The sequence below is a fragment of the Lissotriton helveticus genome, chromosome 4_1 (assembly GCF_964261635.1).
Source record: "Lissotriton helveticus chromosome 4_1, aLisHel1.1, whole genome shotgun sequence".
Taxonomy (NCBI): Eukaryota; Metazoa; Chordata; class Amphibia; order Caudata; family Salamandridae; genus Lissotriton; species Lissotriton helveticus.
Genome location: NC_136063.1, coordinates 1430143016 through 1430166314, shown reverse-complemented (window position 1 = coordinate 1430166314; position 23299 = coordinate 1430143016). Strand labels below are relative to the sequence as shown.

Below are 23299 nucleotides of genomic sequence, written 5' to 3'. Positions count from 1 at the left end.
CTGCAAATTTCCATGGATTGAAACTCCAAGAGCTCCTCCCACCCCTTAATAAAACACACTCAAGAACATGTGGGAAATAAATTGAAAGAAAACAAGTAGATAAAAAAAACTGCTGCCATCTAAACACAGTACGCTTATGCTTACAACATCAAAAATAAATTTAGGGAACGAATGTCCGTCTTGCAGAGATATTATACATAGTCTATTGTGTTAAAGTTCTGGCAAGCCCACCATGTTTTATAATATGTTGTCCATGTAAAAATGGTAGAATAGTTGTTAATAATGGACAACAGGTCATGGGATGTGGTGCACTGCTGATGAAATGATCTGCAAGTAACCAGTTAGCACTGCCTTGAGAACTGTACTGCCCTCTAACGAAAATTTAAATAAAGGGAAGGAAAGCAATGAAAAGGGAACTATAAAAGGAGAAAATTGAAAACTCAGACTGGCACATCAGCCTTGACAATAAAGGGCATTCACCTTTAGGGGCATGTGCATATGATCATATTTTTTGCCATCATTCACAGCGCAAGATTGCCAATGGCTGCTGTGGACAAAAGCATTACCCCATGCAATATGCTGTCAGTATGACTGTACCCACAGCAGTATGTGCTCCGCCTTACCCCACAGAGTACACAGCCAAAGACAATGCCTGCTTGAATACCTTCCGGCTTCTGGGTTTGGAGGCGCTGTCACATTCCTTGGCTTCTTTGAAACCATCCAATAATTTCAAGGACCCACTCCTCGCCAAGTTGCTCAAAGACCTCAACGTAGCGTTCTGCCTCTCTGGTCCAGGATCATCCAACAATCTCTCTTACAGGGGAGGATTCCAGACTGTCTTAAAATGGGAAAAGTCACACCCATCCCCATAAAGCCCAATGCAGACCTAACAGATCCCAATAACTTCCGGCCGATCACCAACATCATGTCTTTAACGGAACTGCTCGTGAAATGTGTTCACACACAGCTCTGCGACCACATAGAGAAATTTCACCTCCTAGACCAACATCAATCGGGCTTTAAATCAGGTCATAGCACAAAAACAGCTCTAACCCACACTGTTGACGATTCCTTCAGAGCTTTTGACCAAGATACGTCCGGTCTTCTAATTCTTCTAGACTTGTCCTCTGCTTTTGACACTATCAAACATGATAACTTGATTAACCTTCTTCAATATAGGATGAGGCTATCTGGCCCTGTCCTTAATTGGTTCTCCTCTTTCCTGCATAACCAAACCCAAAGAATCAAAGTCAATCAATCTCTGGCTGCCAGCACCTCGGTCTCTATAGGGGTGCCTCAAGGTTATGCACTTTCGCCCATGCTCTTCAACCTATGCATGGAACCTCTAACTGCTATTCTGAATGACTCTAACATTCAGTACCACATGTACGCAGCTGACACTCAACTGTATTTGAAGATCTCCTCTCCAGATGACATTAAAACTCTTAATGGAGCGCTTAAAAAAACTCAACAATGGCTAACACATAACCATCTGTTAATTCCCATAAAACTGAATTTCTTCTGATTACTCCCCGCAACCATAAGCCCCCCCCGCAAAACTGGATAAAAAAAATCACCGCATTCAACTGCAACCCGCATATGGTGGACTCCGCTTGCTCTTTAGGTGTTGCCCTGGACAAATTTCTAAACATGCAAGGTCACATTAGTGCAGCCATTAAGAGTGCCAACCATCTGGTCAACACTCTTAGGAAAATCAAACCTTTCCTATGTCTGAGGACATCGAGTCAGCAGCCCTATCCTTTGTTATCTCACGAGTAGAATACGGATTGGTGACCCTAGCTGGGCTTCCTAAACCTAGGTTAGCTCCGCTAAGAGCTACTCTGAACGCCTCTGCCAGACCAGGCGCCAGAAAGCATGATCATATTACACCTGACTTAATCCAGCTTAACCGGCTTCCCATTGAAGCAAGGATCCGCTTCAAGATAGCCTGTCTGACACATAAAGCGATACATTTCAATAGCCCTGTTTGCCTGGCAAACAAGCATTGGCATAGCCAGTTGGTCTCCCTTTTGGGACCCTAAATGTATTTAGTTATGCAGCATAATATCCTTGTTGCAACAATATCAACTGTTGCATGGCTAAACACTTATAAGGTCCCAAAGGCGAGACCTATTGGCTATGCCAATGCTTTTTTTTTTTTGCAGACCTCTCGGGAATGCACTTTTACCATATTGAAAGAAGTCATCAACGGACGCACCATTGTTTTTATGCATCTGCACACACAATCTTATGTTACGGGGGGCTATGTCACAGTGGTGAATTGATCTTGATATATATTTGAGATGTGCTGAAATAGTGATGCTGCTCGGTGCAAATAAGAACATATTTATGCTAAAGAGCCAACCGAGCATTTTTGTTGAAAGTCCGGTAAAAATGCCATAGTCTCGTGGCCTGTGATGACCCCAAACTTCTGACACCTTGATAAATCAGTACCTGATTTCTTCTTTGAGCTGGGGCCGCGTTTGTTAGGATTGGTGGTGAAATAGGAGAATATGGCTAAAGATAATTAAAGCAGCCATTCCCTGGTTTGGTTAAACATGAGCGCTGTTCGGATTGATCAGGATGAACGGTGGCACGGTTGCTTTCTGTTTTCAATTTGAGGCAAACTGTAGACTTCTTGGCCAGTCGTTCAAGCTGTTTTCACTTAACAGAGCTAGCTAAGGTCCTCTAAAGTTTTAAAAAGCATAACACAGATTATAGTAGGCACAACATTACGTTCTGGCAATTTGCAGATCCCTTTTTTTCTGATATTGTGTACTTTGGAAGTTAGTTATGAACTCTATTAAGGGGTGTTAACCACGATTTTACCAGTCATGCATGTTCTTTGTAACCTGCTCAATAGTGATATCTGCATCTAGTGAATATTACTAAAAACTGCAATCAAAAATCCTTGTAGGAGCCTGAAGCACCAGCAACAAGCATTGTGAAAGTAATGACGATCGCATTGGCGGCTGCGCGTGTGCACACTCCCGTGCACGCAAGCTTGAGGCCACCAAAAGCCTGTGGTGGCACTTTCATAAGCCGCTTACTAAATGTCTCGCAGAGCAGCTCATGCGCTGGCTCAGCGAGGCCTAAAAAACTCAAGCTCTCTGGATCCAGGCGAAACTTAAGAAGCTCCAATACCCTACTACTGAAACCACCAAAATTCAACAAAAAAATTATACAATCACACCTTCTCAGGGCTGGGTCCAAGAATTTAGAATGCCCTTCCAACGGAGATCAGAGCCAACCCCTCGACTGCTTCATTAAGAAACATGTCAAATGGCTACTGTTGGAAGAACTTAATCAGGAATAGCCTCTCATTTGCTAGACACTTACCTTTCGTGCTTGACAATCATTTTTACTTTGTTTGTTGAAATGTATGCTTGAAAATCATTTTTACTTGGGGTTTAAAATGTATTTAATCATTCTTTGTAAGTAACTCAATGAAGGAACTGCTCTGCCCCATCTAAGTGGGCTTTTACCGGTTTGATCACTTACTACCTCTTCTTCCCCAAGCACCCTCATTTACTTGATGCCTCAGGCTCCTCTCATGTTGCTTTATTGTACTGTACTTACACTGTCTCTGCACGTCAACGTCAGTTTTCCTCTTTGTACAGCGCTCTGATAACCGTCTGGTTCTTGTTTGCGCTTTATAAAACTTTTCAAATAAATGGATGGAAGCTGTTGCCTTGGGAACACACCATTGGGTTTATTTTCGGATACATGAGCTGTCAAGCTCATCGAATTTTAAAAAGGACCGCCACAGTGGATGCATCCCTGCTAGGATTGATGATTATGCTGTATTAAAACAATGACACTAGTCGAAAATACACAATGTCAGGACCTTCAGCGTAGATTGATAAAATTACTATTGGGCACCTCCCCACAGAGGTCTTGGGGGAATTTGATCTTTTGATGAAGGAATCTGTGTGTATAACCAAATCACATGAAATGTTCAATTGCCCTCCAAGAAGAATCTGTAGAAGGCTTTGAAAAAACGCGTTGGCTACACCTCAAATTAAAGAAGCTTTATTTTTTAATGGAAAGAATTAAGGAAGAAGACCATAAATACATTTCTTCATGTGAAATAGGAGTCTGTGGATTACCTTTAATAAGTGTGCTGAATCGTTTTTGAACTTAATATAATGATATAGTCAAATTAGTTCTCACGGTTGTTTATGGATTTATCCTGTGTGGGGATGAAGGGGGCTGGTCTTCCAGATCCGTGCACTACTTTGAGCTATTGCTGACCATACACCACTACTGTGTTAAGTATGATAGTTTGTTGCTCCAGCCTTTTTATATACAATTATAAAGTTAAGAATGTGTTCTTAATTACAGTACCGTATTTTCTGGCGTATAAGATGACTTTTTAACCCTTTAACATCTTTTCAAAAGTTGGGGGTCGTCTTATACGCCGGTGTCATTTAATAAGCAAGTGAATATAGCCCAAACTCTATATTTTAAAAGGAAAAGTAGGGGGTCGTCTTATACGCCCAGTCATCTTATACGCCAGAAAATACGGTACTCAAAACAGTATAAAATCCCCACAAGTCTGAGGATTGCCACTGCGCAAATCTTCTATGCCTCATGGTTTGTTCGGGTGGTTTACCAAAAGCCTCCTACTGTCATCTGAGAGAAAAATGTTGGCCTCGGGTGAAATTTATGACGCCATGTATTTTCTGGGTCTTCGGATTATGCTTCCTACATGAAAATTATTGAAATTAAGCTGCATGGCTCAATTATGCCACCTTTTGTGGCAACATTATAGCGCATGGGTGTGTGAATAACCAGAACGCGAGCGGCTTTTGTTTGTGGCACTTGTTTATGTGCTATTGAAAAGAAATTGACACAAAGACGTGTTTCACACTAAAATATAGTGGTAAATGACGGATTAGTATTAAACACAATTGTCCCAGAATCTTACTTAAATATACAAAAGTGAATTTTATATATTCATACAGCACTTCCTCAGACTTTAGCACAGTGTAATCAATCCACCTGTAAAAACCTAGGCGAAACTCATCCTTTTCACAATAAGTACTTGCTTTGTCAATAGCCTTGATTGTAACCATATCACTCGTAATGATTTTACGATCATCCTGACACTATAGCCAGCACATTACGAATCAAGTGCACATAAACTAGCTTTCATCATGCATACAGTTCTAAAATTACAACTCAGTGCAGAATAACAGTTGGAAAACAGTATATAAAACCCCTGTCAATAGGGCCTAGCGAATCTTCACAGTGAAAATCATTACTCCCAGGGTTTGTTAGTGAGCAACACCAAAATACTTGTCTACAATATAATCTGTGAGCTCACATGTAACCAAATATCGGATTACGGTCTATAACTTTGTTTGATAATAATTCACTGTTGGAGGTTTATTTGCTTTAACAAATGCTTTTCACAATAAATTAGCCGGACCTACTCCCTTTGTAATGTTTCATGATCAACATTTCAGTGGCATCTGGCTCAACCTTTCCATGTGCTACTGGCACACCTACAGGTGTCTTCATTGGCTTGCCACCATAACCAACTCAGGTGTGCTCGGAGTGTAATTTTCCACATAAGGCAACCATGAAGCATACAGTCATAAAATTACAAATATATACAAAATTACAGTTTGGCAAGCAACATACAGTGTAAATCTTGTGCACCCATGGTCTTTCAGATGGTGTAACCTACACAAAACCCTTGTCTACCACATTAATGTGACATTCCATGTAATAAAATACCTATCTTTCTTGTTTAATGAAGAGTAACCACAATCCACCCAGAAAACTTTACTTGCTTTTAACATATGCTCTTTACAGTACATATTCTTAAGAATTTGAATCATTATTTGGCGAGGAGAGACCAACCACTTTAACAATCACAATTCCTGTCAGGGTGAACCCTTCAGTCCCTAAATTAACCTTCAAACAACCCTCTCGTGCTATGGCACAGAACAGATAGGCTTAACTTATGGCAGTATATAAAGTATGTATGTATGTAGTATCAGCCCTCCACAGGGCTTGGTCGCCCCACTCACTGCTGCCGCTCCTGCCTGCCTTTGCCGCCTCCCGCCTCCTGCCTGCAGATTCCTTCGCTCGCTGCCCGCTGCTCCTGGGAATTTCCCGCTGCTCCTGGGAATTTCCCGCTGCCCGCTGCTTCTTGGAATTTCCCGCCGCTGCCTCCCTGCGGCCCCGCCCCCCTGTGATTCCATTCGCCACCCCGCTCCCGCCACCCAGCTGCTCCTCCCTCCCGGCTCCTTACTTAAGGGGACTGTAGGGGACCACAGAGTGTGACCGCTCAGCCCTCCACAGGGCTTGGTCGCCCCACTCACTGCTGCCGCTCCTGCCTGCCTTTGCCGCCTCCTGCCTGCAGATTCCTTCGCTCGCTGCCCGCTGCTCCTGGGAATTTCCCGCTGCTCCTGGGAATTTCCCGCTGCTCTTGGGAATTTCCCGCTGCTCCTGGGAATTTCCCGCCGCTGCCTCCCTGCGGCCCCGCCCCCCTGTGATTCCATTCGCCGCCCCGCTCCCCCCACCCAGCTGCTCCTCCCTCCCGGCTCCTTACTTATGACGCCCCCAGAGCGACCGCACAGCGGACGCGTGCAGCGGGAGCGCCGATTGAGCGCCAAAGGTAAGCCCGTCTGCACCCGTCCGCGCCCAGCGCCAGAACCCCTGACCCTCCCCGCCGAGGCAAGACGACCCGACTGACCTACGACACCGCCACTCTCAACGCACTCAATGCCGGCCGGACCCACGCCTGCTGCCGAGCCACCCCGAGACGCACCCACGGACCCTTCACCTGCTACACCTGCAAGTTCACCTGCCTCCGAACCTGCCCCGCACCCGCCAAGACAAACACCAGCAGCAACCACCTCAAGTGCATCCTGATCAAGACACGCCGTGGAACTCTGGAACCTCCTCGACGCTACATCACCAGACGTCGCCTTCCTCACGGAAACCTGGATGAACGCCTCCTCTGCACCTGACATCGCCATCGCCATTGCCATCCCGGACGGGTACAAGATCATCAGGAGGGACCGCATCAACCAGACCGGAGGTGGCATCGCCATCGTCCACAGGAACACCATCCGCATCATGACCGACGCCAACGACTCCTTCGCCGCAGCCGAACATCTCCACTTCCAGATTCACACCGACCCTAAGACGACCCTCGGAGGCACCCTCGTCTACAGACCCCCGGGACCATGCACACAATTCAGCGAAGACATCACAGACTTCATCAGCCCGCACGCCCTCCCCTCCAATAACTACATCCTCCTCGGGGACCTCAACTTCCACCTGGAGAACAACAAGGACCGCAACAACACCGCCCTGCTGGAAAACCTCGCCAACCTCGGACTCGAGCAACTGGTCAACACCCCCACCCACTACGCCGGCCACACACTTGATCCCGTCTTCTCTTCCAGCAAGTACATCACCTTCAGCCACGCCACTGGACTCCACTGGACTGACCACAGCTGCGTCCACTTCAGCTTCAAAAGATCCACGACCCACCACCACCCGCAACAGGTACCTCACAGGAATTGGAGCAAGATCACCGCAGACCAGCTCACCACCTCCCTCAGCCAGAGCCCACCCGCCAACACAACGGACCCCAACGAAGCAGCCCGCAACTTCACACAGTGGCTGACCGCCTGCGCCGACGACCTCGCGCCACTAAGAACCCTCCCAGCAGACCCAGAAGCAAGAAGGCATCCTGCTTCACCGACGACCTCAAGGACTCCAAGAAGACCTGCCGCACCCTCGAGAAAGCCTGGCTCCTCGACCGGACCACCGACAACATGACCACCCTCAAACACGCTACCCGCAAGCACCACCAGCTCATCCGCACCACCAAGAAGAAATCCCTGAAGGAACGACTGGACAACAACGCCCACGACAGCAAAGAGCTCTTCACTATCGTCAAGGAGTTCTCCAACCCCAGCACCGGCACCAACGACATCACTCCGTCACAAGACCTCTGCGACTCCCTCGCCTCGTTCTTCCACCGCAAGATCGCCGACATCCACAACAGCTTCGGCGCCCCACCCACGCACCCAACCGTCGAACCAACGCCCCCCACCGCCACCCTTCGCACCTGGACCACGGTGACCACCGAAGACACAGCCCGCACGATGAACACCATCCACTCCGGATCACCGACCGACCCCTGCCCACACCACGTCTTCAACAAGGCCGACTCCACCATCGCACGCCAACTCCGGAACATCATCAACGCCTCCTTCAACACCGCCACCTTCCCGGAGAGCTGGAAGCACGCCGAGATCAGCGCCCTCCTGAAGAAACCTACAGCGGACCCCACCGATCTCAAAAACTTCCGCCCCATCTCGCTCCTCCCTTTTCCTGCTAAAGTCATCGAGAAGATCGTCAACAGACAGCTGACCGCCTTCCTCGAGACGAACGGATCCCTCGACCCCTCGCAGTCCGGCTTCAGAGCCAACCACAGCACCGAGACCGCCCTCATCGCAGCCACCGACGACATCCGGACCCTGCTCGACAAGGGGGAAACAGTGGCCCTAATCTCCTGGACCTCTCCGCTGCGTTCGACACGGTTTGCCACCGCACCCTAGTCCAGCGCCTCAGCAACTTCGGTATCCAAGAGAAGGCACTGGAGTGGATCATCTCGTTCCTCGCCGGTACAACACAAAGAGTCCGCCTCCCCCCGTTTCGCTCCGAGGCCACCGAAGTCATCTGCTTCGTCCCGCAAGGATCTTCACTCAGCCCCACCCTCTTCAACATCTACATGAAACCTCTCGCAGCCATCGCACGCCAGCACAACCTCAACATCATCTCTTACGCCGACGACACCCAGCTGATCCTCTCCCTCACCAGAGACCCCGACACCGCCAGAACCTGCCTACACGAAGGGATGAAAGACGTCGCCGAGTGGATGAAGGACAGCCGCCTGAAACTGAACTCGGACAAGACGGAAGTCCTCATCCTGGGATCTTCGCCCTCCGTCTGGGACGACTCCTGGTGGCCCCCAGCCCTGGGCACAGCACCCAAGCCAACCGACCACGCATGCAACCTGGGCTTCATCCTGGACCCCTCCCTCTCGATGACCAGACAAGTCAACGCCGTCTCCTCATCGTGCTTCAACACCCTGCGTATGCTTCGCAAGATCTTCCGCTGGATCCCGACCGAGACCAGGAAGACTGTCACCCAGGCACTCGTCACCAGCCGACTGGACTACGGAAACGCCCTCTACGCCGGAACCACAGCCAAGCTACAGAAAAGACTCCAGCGCATCCAGAACGCCTCCGCCCGACTCATCCTGGATGTCCCCCGACGCAGCCACATCTCCAGCCACCTGAGGAACCTGCACTGGCTCCCCGTCGACAAGAGGATCACGTTCCGGCTCCTCACCCACGCACACAAGTCTCTCCACGACCTGGGCCCCAAGTACCTCAACGACCGCCTGAACTTCTACACGCCCACCCGCCAGCTACGGTCCACCAGCCTCGCCCTCGCAGCCGTACCACGCATCCGAAGAGCCACCGCCGGAGGAAGATCCTTCTCTTACCTGGCTGCCAAGACTTGGAACTCCCTCCCCATCCACCTTCGGCTGACCCAGGACCATCTCGCCTTCAGCAAACAACTCAAGACCTGGCTGTTCGAGCAGTAGCATACCCCTCCCCCCAAGCGCCTTGAGACCCTCCCGGGTGAGTAGTGCGCTATACAAATGGCATGATTGATTGATTGATTCAAGCTGAAATGCAAAAGATTAAAACATCCAAAATTAGAGTACAAATTTGTAAACAAAATTAGACCGAAATCACAAGAGTCCAATAATTGGAGCCAGAGAAATTGATTTTTTTAAACGTTTTAAATAGTGTCAAGAAGCACCAAGTGCCATTGATAATGACTGATTGCGTTCGAGTAGGAACTAGGTGCAATTTGGCGACTGCGCTGGTCAAAGTTTTACCTTCTGGCTTTAGACCTTAAAGTCCTGATCCACCAGAGAAGTACACTAATGAAGCCCCCCTCCCCCTTTCCGGACCTCAAGTGGCCCTCAGCGACTCACTGGATGTCAAGTAGTCAAGTTCATTTCCAGTTGCCACTAAGCAGCTGGGAAGCTGAAGGAATGGTCTCTTGTAGCTTACTGTATTCTGGTATCTTAGATGACCCTTGGAGTCCTCTTCTTTGTCCTGGGTACAAGAGATTGAGCAAGTCTGGTCCTCCATGTCCCTTCTCAGGTTGCAGACAGCAGGTTTAGTCCTCTTTTGATCTTCCTCTGTTCCAGAATTGTTCTGAAGTGGGTGCCTGGAGAGGTCACAAATAATGGCTGACACAAGCTAGTGGATGGGAATGACCCCCTGGGAACGCCCTAACCAATGAAGTAATGATTTTAGGGCCAACTTTGGGCACTTTCATAATTTTCAAGATGGCGGAAGTGTTTGGCCACTCTAAATCTGTGCCCAGAGGAGTGTGGGGAGTGTACTATGGTAATCCTAGTGTCCTTCCACATCAAACACTAACATACAGTTTGAGGCAGGTTCTGTACCCACGACAACCTCAGACAAGTCTGGTAGAACAAAAGCAGAGTTGTCAGCAAGCAGGCAGTAAATGCACACAGATTTTGTAACATCTAGGTGTATACCAATTTTAACGTGTCTAAAGGAGGATCACTGGCACTTTACAACTCGTTAACAGAGTTAAAATGCACAGAGTTCTGTATCCAGCAGAATTGGGGTTCTGCAAAAAGGCAAAAAAATATCGGGAGATCCTGTTGAAAGGGCAAATTTCCAACAAATGGTATGCCTAATGCCTTTTTTGTATTGTTTTATCATACTAAGTAGATCAACACTATAGCCACGATCATTAAATTGCAATCATAACCTACTTAGTCCTGCTGTATTGAGTATCATATAAGCCTTGCCACAAACCAAAAGGTGCCAAAAAAAGCACTTTGAGTGGAAGCACACAGCGGCGGCCCATTCAAATCCTCTTATCGGGGAAACCGTGTGTGGAGCCTAAACCGTTCTCTTGGTTGTACTCCAAGCTTTTTTTTTATTGACCACTTAATGACCGACAACAGCTGCACTCTGATCGCAGACTTAGACATGCATATTGATTACTGTAGTGCTGGGCAACCCATAAATCTCTAAAACAACTGCACTCAAGTCTAAAGTTAATGATGGAATGGAACTGTGCTCTGTGCTGCTGCTAGAGAAAAACAAATAACTTAAATGATCTACTTTTCTAAGACACGTCCACAGTGTCCTCTGCATGCTTCTGAATGTTGAAGCTCCATCCTATTGTAAGGTTGATAAATGCTTGTTACTGAGCCTTCTGTAGGCAGCCATACTGGTGCTGGCTCATGCCACTGAATTAAAAAAACAATGACTGCTGCATGGAGTGTGTGCATATTTCCTATGGAAGCATACAACTTCTGCCTAACGTGTGCCCCCCACCCCCTCTGTCCAACATGTGGGTGGAGCCAAGGCCCTCATTTTTTAGGACTCCTGAAGGCTATTTTTTATATGTTGATCACATAAGGTCTGGACATAGTTGCGCTCTTAAAAAACAGACCTAATGACCAGAGAGGAAGGAGTCTGCAATTCAGCCAGAAAGGGAGTTTCAAAAAAGTGAGAGGCCACTGTCTTTAACAGACTATCAAAAGTTTAATATAAAGAAAAAGTTCAGATGTACTCCTGTAGTTGGTAACACATTGTGTGGTTTTGAGGGACAGGTCTTTGCTTCCCTTTGACAGTTTTCTTAGAGTTTCATTTAATTTCTTCTGTAATATTTTAGAGCTAGTGGTTTGGTATTTTTCTAACGCAGATATTTCCAGCCATTTTATCGGAACATCAAGTTCACTATTTAACCACTAATTAAAATCTAGACCTTGCCTGGTTTGCATTGCACTTTAAACAAGCATTTACAATGCAATGGTCTCGGCATTATTAAAGGTAGAGCTATTAGCATTGCTCATGACATTTTTTTTTTTTTTAAATCATAACTAAATGGCATTGTCATTTACATTGCCAATAGCTTAATCGGTAAATAAATGGCATTGTCATTTACAATGCCAATAGCTTAATCGCTCGTAAATGCATGACATATTGCATTTACCCCCACACAGAGCCACACACACACACACAGGAGAGCAAGCACAGCGAGGGGGCAGGGAAGCAAGCACAGCGAGGGGGCAGGGAAGCAAGCACAGCGAGGGGGCAGGGAAGCAAGCACAGCGAGGGGGCAGGGAAGCAAGCACAGCGAGGGGGCAGGGTAGCAAGCACAGCGAGGGGGCAGGGTAGCAAGCACAGCGAGGGGGCAGGGTAGCAAGCACAGCCAGGGGGCAGGAGAGCAAGCACAGCCAGGGGGCAGGAGAGCAAGCACAGCCAGGGGGCAGGAGAGCAAGCACAGCCAGGGGGCAGGAGAGCAAGCACAGCCAGGGGGCAGGAGAGCAAGCACAGCCAGGGGGACAGCCTCCCAGATATTGAGGCATACTACTGAGCATGCTAGAACGATAGGACAGACTTACTTTTCCATGCAACTTATACATAACAGGAAGATGCATGGACAAGACAAACTTGATCACAATACACAGGAGAGTAGAGTGTACACTGCACGCATGCAAGATCAGGACAACTTAGCTTAAAAAGAAATAATCATACTCAGACCCAGGAAGTATAGGTTAGACATACACTGTGTCATGGCTTGCTCAGGTTACACTGGAGGGTGTACATACAAAACAGCGGCATGCCCAGGTTACAAAAGATGAAAGTGCACTGGCTCAGGTCATTTAAGGCACTCAGGAAGACTGCTATCAAATTATCATTTCAATTGACAGATACTCATGTGCAATCAATGAATAACAGAACCAATTCAAGCAGGGAACTACAAAACGTTCTTTACGTCCAGCGCTGATTAAATGAAGCTCAAACTATGCCAGAATTTCCAGAACAGCCTTGTTAGAGCGCTACTAATCTCAATATACCATATCCTAAGTCACCCAAGCTATTTTCAAGGACGGATGGCTCACTAATAACAAGTTCCCCACAGAATACTCACATTTTCCGTGTCCCGCTCGTGCACAGTGGGCAGAGGTGTTCTTGTTGGTATTGTACTAACTGTTGTGAAAATCCGCTGGACAGTCGAGGATATCCGAGAATCCCTGAAAGGGTTGTCTCAATAGCTGTATGCTAGTCCAGAGGTGGGGCGAGTTACAGTCCTTTAACGCAGAGGGTGCAACGGGCGGGTGAAGGGCACGGGGCGGGGGGGCGGTAGGGGCTGGTAGTATGGAGAGTGAGGCGCAAGGGGAGGGAGGGTCACCATCTGGAGATCAGCTTGGGTCCTGCTCGGCAATGGGTCAGAGGAACAAGGAGAGAGAAGGGACGCGCATAGAGGGGCAATGCGAGTAAAGGTTAAGAGTTGGTGGGATAGCTAAAGGATGTGGCGGAAGGGGAAAGGAAAGTTGTTGGTAACTGCCCGCAATATCAGCCGACCATTGACGTTGCAGGGGGGCGTCGGAGGATGGGGTGGAGCTGCTGGGGTCCTTGGTTTGCTGGCTTTAATGGCAGGGGGGGCTCTCTTAAATTATTATGATATAACTGCCCAGGCTGACGCTCCTTACCCTCGGCCGCTATATCCTAATATTTTAAGACAGCCTGTCTCCCCTCACAGGCCGCCGCGTGCTCCCACCCCACATGCTGACTTCGGAGAGGGTATATACCCTGTGTCCTCCAGTACCCTCCTCGCACCTGTGCAGTCCCGAAGGGGCCATGCACAAGGCTGGCGCTGCGGCGGGTCTGGTTATATCGCATTTTCCCATGCACCCCATTCCACATGCAGACTCACCTGTGCTCTTGTGGACAGGGTGATTCCTTCAACTCCTGGTTCGGGATTGTTTGAGCTCACACTGAAGCTGAAATGCGCATTATTGCTGGGACGTAAGGATAGCGAATAGGAGAGCCGTTGGCAGCGCGGTGAGCAGCAGGAGTGGAAACCGCTGCCCTGGACGCGGCTGGACAGAGACAAGTGCGCCCAGCTCAAATGCGTGTGTTCGTGCTCCATTCTAGGCGCATATAGTGTTCGAGGTCAGCCTTCAGTGGCGTTACACTAACTGAAAGGGTCATCTATAGAATGTAAAGAGGGGCTCTGTAGTCTCCCACATCTCACAAATATGTATTGACCCTAGGCTGAATGCGCCGCCCCCCACCCCCCTGTAAAAGTTGGGAGCCCCTGAAACTTTGGGGGACACTGCTCCGCAGAAGGTGTGGGACTTGCATTATGCCCCTGCCGGCCTTCAGCGGGATGCCAGGCACCTACGCACACTTTAAATTCGCAGAACCCGTCAGACGAGAAGCCTGCTCGTGCGGAAGAACCTCTTGAAATTATCCGACGGGTTTGTCTTGGGGACTTGTAGAGGGCATAAAATATAGTGGAAACGATGGCTTAGAAAAATGCATGCTCATACAATCACACTGCGGGCTATCGTCCACTTCGTGTTTCTGTCGCAGTGTGGTGCTGTTGCAAAAGCCAAACGTGTTCCTGGCACCCTTGAAAGCAGTCTTGGTCGAAGGACCCCGACAACCTTCCCAATATTCAATGAAATGCCTGTCTTTGCTAGAGTTGAATGAAGTCCGATTTCCGAACACCAGCGAGGTGGATCCGGCAGAAGATGCTGGCGGATGCCTGCGCCTAGAAGCCCCTCACCATACCGCACTGTGGCGCTGGCACAGCCCCACGCTACCGTCTCTGTGCCCCCGGCACTCGCCCCTGCGGACCTTCAATGGTTCCTGAGAGGGAATCGCAGCGAAACATTCTCACAATCCGTGCCTAATGCATTAAACCTGCCACTCCATTGTTCCCTCGGCTTGCTCTGACCTCGCAGGGTATCACTTTCCAGCTTGTTCTTGAAAAGGCTTAAGTGAAAACAGGCAGGGTGTTCACGTTAGGTATCCATGCTATTAAGCCATCAAATCAAAGAGGGGGGGGGAGCGGGGCTGAGGAGAGCTGCGGGCGGAGGGAGGGAGGGGAGCGCAACAGAGGAGAGCTGCGGGCGGAGGGGGGGGGAGCGGGACGGAGGAGAGCTGCGGGCGGAGGGAGGGGGGGAGCGGGACAGAGGAGAGCTGCGGAGGGAGGGGGGACGAGCAGAGCAGCTCTGGAAACCACCACAGTCTTTCTCCGAGGCAAAGCAGAAATGCCTCGGAGAAAGCATGGTAATTTTCGCATTTGGGGACGTGTGTTTTATTGTTCTGAGTGATGGGTGACGTCACTGGCGAAAGAACAGCAAAATATACGCCCCCTAATCCGAAAAAGACGGAGCCTATTCGGAGGGACAGCTCTCTCCTCCAATGGCTGGCCTCCATTTAGGAAGCCAGCCAATGGGAGAGGGGCAAAAACAGAGGCGGGACAAATAGTCCACACTAAGCAACATTAAATCTCGTTACTTCCGGTTCTGCCTTCGGCAGACCGGATATTACCTCGACCTAAAAAGGTGCAGTATTTCCTAATGTTAGAACATTTGCTTCTCTTGCCTTTTTGTTAACTATTCTAACACCAGTCATAATATAGAATATTTGGTTAAAGTGCAACTTTACCTAAAATGGCCCATGTTTCTTGCTTACTAGTATTACGCCACTTAAGGAATAGTTTAGGAAAATGTAAAAATTCTCCAAGTATTTCAAGAAATGTTTAAAAAGTAGTAACTTTGCCTTCACTCAAGTCCTTCCCGCAGTGCGCTGCTCAAGGCAAAAAAAAAAAAAACAGTAGGAATACCCTAATGTTAAGAGGCCTTTGGTTTTATCTTCCACCATAATGTTGCTAGCTGAATGATTTAAGCGGACTGCCCACAAGTGCACGCTAATCTTTTTATTTAAATTGCAGAAATATGTGAAACAATCAGTCGTCTGTTTGCTAAACTGTTTTCTAATTTTGTAGGCTTATGTGGATGCTAGACTGTTTGATTTAATCTTATGTATGTTATATGTTCAGTGCACTAAAACCACTACCCCACAGTTATATGTAGTAAAACCACTACACCACTGTTCTGTATACTACCACATCTACCTTATCAATGCATTACATCAAGAAGCCTCTCTCCGAGCGGAGCTACTTAATAAAATCATATCAGATGTTTCAGACAGCTGTTGCCTTTTGTCAAATTCTTTATATACCCTACAAATAATAGTATGGCTCAGGATGTCTTAATGTGTGCTTCCATTTACAAGACCAGGAAACTGCAAACTTGTAGATATTGAATTATTTATAAAGTAAAGATTGTAAATATTGGCTCATTTATATAGCACTTAATATTCAGTTTTATTTTTGAAATCATAGACCTTATTTGCGGATAAAGTTGACAAATGGGGACATTAACATATTAGAAGTACTCTACATGAACATACATGTTCATTAGACCAGCATGAACTTACTAATGGCCCAGGTGGGAATCACGTACGGTCTGGAGTGTTAAAACAAGCAGGGAACGGCTGATGAGCTTTATTAATTTCAGTTAGCAACGTAGACACTAATAATCTAAACATCATAATCATTGCTGCCTCAGAACTCACCAATTCGCAGAAGGAACTGCAAAACACTCTGGTACTAATTAAGATCTGGCCTTTCTAAATGTTCCCTTTAGACTTTCCTCTCAATTCTCCGGTTACCTGTCATACCAAAAGTTACCTACCATTGGCCTACTGTTTCAAATGTGTTGGCTTCTTAGTTTTTTTTTTTTTTTTATCTGAAAATAAGCAATCCGATCCTCAGTAGTGCACCTCATCAAAGGCAACTGCAAATATGCAAAGATTAGCAGTTCTGGTATAAAAGCATAAAGAAATGAGATTTCCGAACAACTTTCCTAAGTAAACCAACCGACCACATCACGTTAAGAAATATAATTTTGGCAAACCCAATGGAGAGCATTCTACTAACGCTCTTCCGTAGCTTAGAAGACACCTTTATCCAGATGATTTAATCAAATTATGTAATTGTAAGCATTTCTCTGACCTACCTTCTGTGATCAACACAGTATTGATTTAACTCGTTGTGATTTGAAACTGAATAAAAGGCACTTTTAACCGAATTGCTGAATTCCAAGATGACCTCCCAGAAACTCTCCAAAACATTGTTATATTTTGGAGTGCTAAATAACCTCTGCACTTTTTTTTGCTCTGCACCCTATAACTAAACAAACACATTGCAGGCTTTGCATGCCCGGATCCAATAAAAATAGTTACAAAATAAGTCTGCTCTTCTGAGCAAAAATGTAAAACACAGAAAATATAGGAATCATTTCCTGAGGCATTTGAGGGCTTGGTCTCTCTATAACACCCAAATTACACGCTCTCATAATTCACACGTGTAGTGACACCTGCTGCACAAACCCTGCTTTTACTGTGAAGAACCTTGTGAAGTAAAGCACAAACCTGGCCAGAATAAAACTAACCTGAAAGCTAGAGTAATACAATTAAATAGTGCAGAAACATTTAGCAGTAGTCTTGAACTGTTAAAGGACATAATGTTCGGAAACAATTTGGAAAATCTGGCTAAACTTGAAAAGTCCTTTAATTATCCTATATGTCCTAGTTTAGTGGTACAAAATTGACTGAAGTTATACAGATGTTGCACTGAAAAATCAAGGTTAGTGATTGTTTAGCTTTAGATAGAACACTCCACTGAAATTCACATGAAATGTGCAGTTAAATTGCCTATTAAAACATTAAAAACCATTGACTTACACGTTATGGTTAGCTTCACAGTACCTAACTTGCACAGCAGCGATGCAATCTAAAATGTGCACACCAAATGCAATGCTCATGAACTCTTTCTTAATCTGACAGATGCAAATGCACATCATATAAATAATCTTACAGATGAAATTACGTTTTACATATACTGTAACCCAATGAAAGAGGTGACTGATTGTAGTATTGCCTAGTGGTTTGAATGTGCATTATTTAATTACTTTATGCTTGTAGGTGTTACTTCTTAGTATGTATGGATGTCATAAGCCTTCAGCTTTGCACAGCTGGAGGTTGGCTGCATCGCCCAAACCCGCCACAGTCCGTTAACCCTCACTGAACATCCTATTTTGGCAATGCAACCCAGACTTGTGGGCCCTCTTTGGCCTTCCTGAGGGTTTTTGGATATGGTATTGGTCCATGAGCCCTGTGGGGGCCCCACTTGGACCCGCAAATCCATAGGTTTGCAGATATGCAAAGGGGCCCAGTCTGGATGCACAAGTTCTCCTTTGATTTTGTGGAGCTGATCTGGGATTGAGTCCTCGCTCTGCTTCTGAGAACCCTGTAAAAAAAATGAATTTGTATTTTTATTTTGGCTTAGTTGATGTGGTCCCTTTGTAGCCCCTCTTCTGCGCCTAGTGATCAGTGCATGGCACGCCTGCCTCCATACGGCTCCATTTCTATTCCGACCAACTCCCACATCCATTAAAGTCAGATGTGACATTATTTAATTCTTGGTTACAGATAGTATTTAGACGTCAGTGGTGGAAGACCTGTTGTTGGGAATACCAATCCTTACAGATGGCTTTTTTTTCACTACATTGATTACTATTGTTTGACTTGTCAGTCGCATTTGCTTCTTATTCAATCACTTTCCTTCACCTTGTATTTGTCTACCCCCACCAAACCAACTCCTCCCCCAAGCAGTGCTTCTTTATCATTGATTTTGCTTACATTCAGATAACTTTCTCTTTCCGAGCTCCGGAGAATGCATGCATGTTCCTGGATTACTTCTTCCCCACTGATTTCCTGCTGCTCTTTCCTTGCTGCCTACCTGTCACAGCAGGTCTTAATTCTCATGCCCCTCCAATACCTAGCCCCACACTCCATGTTGCTTCCATTTCACATACCTAACTTGTATTTTTCATCTCCTGCTTTTCCACACACCTGATTATAGACTGTGTTTAAAAAAAAATCATTTAAGGTCTCCCTCCCTCCCTCCACCCAACTCCACAGTTGCTCAACATCGCCCCCCAAAACAATTGGCCTAGCCAAAGACAAGACCTAGTGGCTTTGTCAATGCTTGTTCTCAAAGTTGCATATGGGAAAGAAAGCTAATTCGTCAAATAAAAACTATTCTTGTTATTTTAGTCTTCAGATATGCCATAGGCTCTCCACAGGCTAATCTTACTGGTATCTCTAACTTCTTTAAGCTACTCCTAAAGGTTATAAAATTATTTACACCAGACCAAGAACTGCCTTGAGGAAATGCCTACTTTCATGCCAAGCTTGTTCTAATTCCACTGAGCTGTTTTTTTCTGTATCAGAGCAGAGATTCCTATGGAAATTAAAATAGGAAAAGCCACTTTTTGATGTCCCTTCGAATCAGCATGAAAATATCCACACTGAGCCTAAATCGAATTAATTTTTCTTTGAAAAGGTTCATGTAAATTTGTAGAAAGTTACTTAAAAAAAACCTTTTCAATTGAAATTGACATAACCATAACTGCAGTTGCTATTGCTTTCGTATACATACATGATGCACGTTAGTTAAATGAAGCCGGCACAATAAAACATTTTATGGGACAAGTGTAATAATCTCAGATTCACACATTTATTACTGCTTTGTGAATATCAAATTAACATAGTAGAACACAATAGTCATTACCTTTTGGATCAGGATTCTTTTGGATAGTCCCTGCTCACAGTAAGGCCTGTGCAATGTCTTTGTGATCTTGGGTCTGCTGAAATACCTGCATTTAGGTCTGATGCACCTGAAAGAAGAGCAAAGCATAAACTTAGTATTCAGATGTGCTGAAGTAATGTACCATGTATTAGCTTTGTTTTGATTCAGGAGGGACATTGTGACCTACTCGAAGGTTTGACTCTTTGGTTAAGACCCCTCCCCATACTCAATAGTGGTAATGAATGGTATATTAGATTATACATCTGCATTTGTAGTGTAAATAATCTTATAGCAAAACACTGAATACAGTAATTTCGCACCGTAACTACAGATGGCAAAACAGGGACATATTACATGTTCTCATACATATATATTTTTGTATTGCATGTCTGGAGTCTTTTAGCTTGAAAATAGTTTTTTCCCTCCAAAGTAAAATGGTAGTAAGTGACATACAATGGTTTGTAGAAAAAAATGGAAAATACGTATGTAGTAAAGAATGTTCAACTTAAAAAAAACCTGTCTTGTCAAATACATTCTGTCTGTGAACTACAAAAGTAGTTTGTTTTTATGTCGAGCCTGGGCAGCGCATGTGTGGCTCTGAGAGGCATGCTGTATTGAGGTATGGCATAGAAGCTCCGCCCATTTCCCGTCCAACTTTTCAATGGGCTCCTGTTACTGTCCTTTAGAAAATGTTGCTTTTCATTCGTGAATAGGCTAAGTAGTCCCTCCTTGGTACTGCCTTGTTTGCATTTTTTACCCCCCATAACGACTGGACTTTTTACTTGCGGTGTTACACGGTTTGCTTTTTCTAGTCAGTAACAAAAAAGGACCACAGAAGACCCATAAACTCAGTTGAGACCTGGGTAGAACATTTACAGCAATCAACAATGTCTCAACAGGTTACACTTAAATAGGCAGATTTACAAAGTAAAACATGTAAATTACAGTAGCACCGAAAAAGGAGGCAGTCAAGATTTTATCAAATGTATAATGCGGTTTGTATTTAGAAGATTAATAGTTATAGCAGCACTATTTTCAGTTTATGTGGGTGTAACCCAAACAAATGTGTGCACTTACGAGCTCTTGCAAAAAGTGATCGGCGCAAGTGACACGTGAAATAATGTGAAAAAACTGCGAAAAAGTGGAGCCAGAGAATTTGAAGAAAGAGATTACAGAACAGTATATTTGAAGAACAAAAATTTATCTACTGTTTTAGGCAACCACAAAAGCACCAAGAGATGCGCTGAATGGTCAATGGCGTAGCGACCTGTAATTACTTCAAGTTGTTACCAGGACTGTGTTACAGATTTGGTGAGTGCTGTATAAAGGAAGAGAAGGGATAGAATAAGAAAACCGGGGTGAGGCCATAGGTAATTAGGATGTGGTCAAATAAACATTGCACAGATACCTGTGGTTAGGAAGGACTCCACGAGGGTATGGATGGGTTCCTATGATCAGGATAAGTCTTTCAAAGAGGCACGATGTGCCAGCACGTCCAAGAGAGGAGATGAGGAGTCTATGAAGGAAGGAGATTTGCTATGGAGGAGAGAAAAATCTTAATGTAATGAACCCCGTTTGGGAAACACGTTAAAGTTTCGGTGTTGGCTCAACGTCGTCTGATTCTGAGCAAATCACCTAATTTCCCATTGCTTGAAAAACACATGACCATGTCCTTGTGTAATTTAACTGGTATGCCTGTACCAGTACTTTTGGTCATGTTTGTGCTATATAAAAACTGCAACAACAAAAAAAGAAAACTGGACAGGCAGAAGTTAACAAATGAGAAAACATGCCTGTGAGGAAAGTAGCCGGAGAAACAATAGAGCTTTTAACATAAGGGAGATGGCAGCACGGAGTATGGGGGCAGTGGGTATTCAGTCAAAAGGGGAGACGCACACATGGCAGAAAGCTGGAAATCGCATACAATCTCATGGAATACTTAAACAAAAATAACAGTGCTTCCTAAAAGTGGACAGGGGAGGCTTCTATGCCAGTCAATCGGAGAAGGTAAAGAGGCTATGCTGTAGGGGAGTGTCGAAAGCATAATGGACAAACTAGGATACGGAAATCTAACGAATCATAAGGAGGCCTTGGAGAATGACAAAGCCAACAAATGATGAGCAGGCAGTAAGTGCTTGGTAAGCCCACAGTCGGTCTTTTGCAATTGAAGAGCTTGGTCTAAAATGAGATTACATGGACTAAGGTAGCTCTCTGGACCAAGGATCTAATTTACTTCTTGAGTCCAGGGCACCTTCATGCTTGAATTGTTCTTCTTTTTTTTTTTTTTTTTTTTTTTTTTTTTGGTAAAGTACATTTATGAAGTTTTTGAAAGCATTGGGAGGTTTACTGAGGTTTTCAGGTTTGTAAATGGCAAAAGAACAATCCTACAGAAGTGGTTTGGAAGGGAAGCAGTTTCAAAAACTCGTTTAGCCAAAGGTTTTCTGGCATAACATGTTTGAATGGGTGATACCCTTTCTAACTCTTTGAATTATAAACTTTGCCACCTGTGCAAACTCTGCCAACCAAATAATTTCCAAATAGTTTGGCATCAGTGAGTTGTAGTATTTTCAAACAGTCATCCCCTATCTGCGTACCTTAACTGGAGATCATATTAATTCTCCATATTGGGAATGCACTGTCTTAAAAGGTGTAACACTTGTTTATTTGATCGAAATCTAACCAAGGATTTGTGCTGGCATTCGGGCTTCTTTCAACTGCTACTTTTGTCTGTTTCAGAGCCGTCCACAAGTAGAACAACGTTAAACTTCACAGATGTTTTAACACGACCTTCCCTTCACCGTTCGAACCTAAATTTCAACATGCTGGATTCCCCTGCACTTCACTGCCAGCCTTCCACGTCTTCTGCCTTCCACATTGGTAGCTCATCATTCTCCTTCGTCAAGGAAATTAAAGACTCTGCATCTCAGCATGACGACGATAACATCTCAACGACCAGTGGGTTTTCCTCGAGGGCATCCGATAAAGGTACAGCAGAATGTTTCACGGTAACATTTGTAGTTAGAAAATGCTTGGCATTAGCCTGTGTTGAGTAGCAAAGTGAATTGCATTAAGAAAAAGCTGTCACCTGCTGCAATGTGGCACCTTTTTATAGAAGAACCTGTAAGATGTGTACTTGGGAATATCCCAAAAATTATCAGGTGTAGAGGAAGACGCATCATAATGACAAGTTGAATTAATTTCAAATTCTAGGTCAGGGACCTTCAAAAAATGCAAAATTTGCTGCCAGAAAAGTCAGTGTCTACTTCAGATTATTGCCGCTTTTCAAAACTGTTTCACCGACTTGATGTAAGTTGCTAGCAAAGTTGGATTTGAACAGTAGTGCTCTGGAACCTAATAATTTGCCATGGTCAGGATTGATCCGTTTCATTATTCTTATTGTTGCAATGTCATTTAGAGTTGGTGTGCCTGAATAGTTTAGATTATTTCAGCGTACGTAACCTGGTTATCACTTGTTTCATGATATTTAATGGGATAACTGTGCACCTTAGTCAGATGTTTTCTATCTTTTAGCATTGTAATGCAAGTTATTTCTTCGGACTATAGATCAAGCATGTCCAGGAGTAATGTAACTTTTTGCTCACATTATTATTTCTTAGCATGTCTTGAAGTAATTTGGAGTATTTTAACATCTCTATCCTCTCTGAATTGTACAAGTCAT

At 45.3% G+C, this 23299-nt stretch overlaps 1 protein-coding gene across 4 annotated transcripts in view; it reads left to right on the top strand.

Annotated features, from left to right (window-relative positions):
• Nucleotides 1–23299, top strand: part of NUP153 (nucleoporin 153) — a 454031-nt gene that overhangs the window by 182398 nt on the left and 248334 nt on the right. For 2 of the 4 annotated variants that reach the window (XM_078687970.1, XM_078687971.1), the window contains exon 3: nt 22357–22605. The exons of the other annotated variants lie outside the window; for them this stretch is intronic. In XM_078687970.1, the coding sequence (XP_078544096.1) occupies nt 22357–22605 (249 nt within the window). The remainder of the gene's footprint in view (nt 1–22356; nt 22606–23299) is intronic. 4 annotated transcript variants of the gene reach the window in all.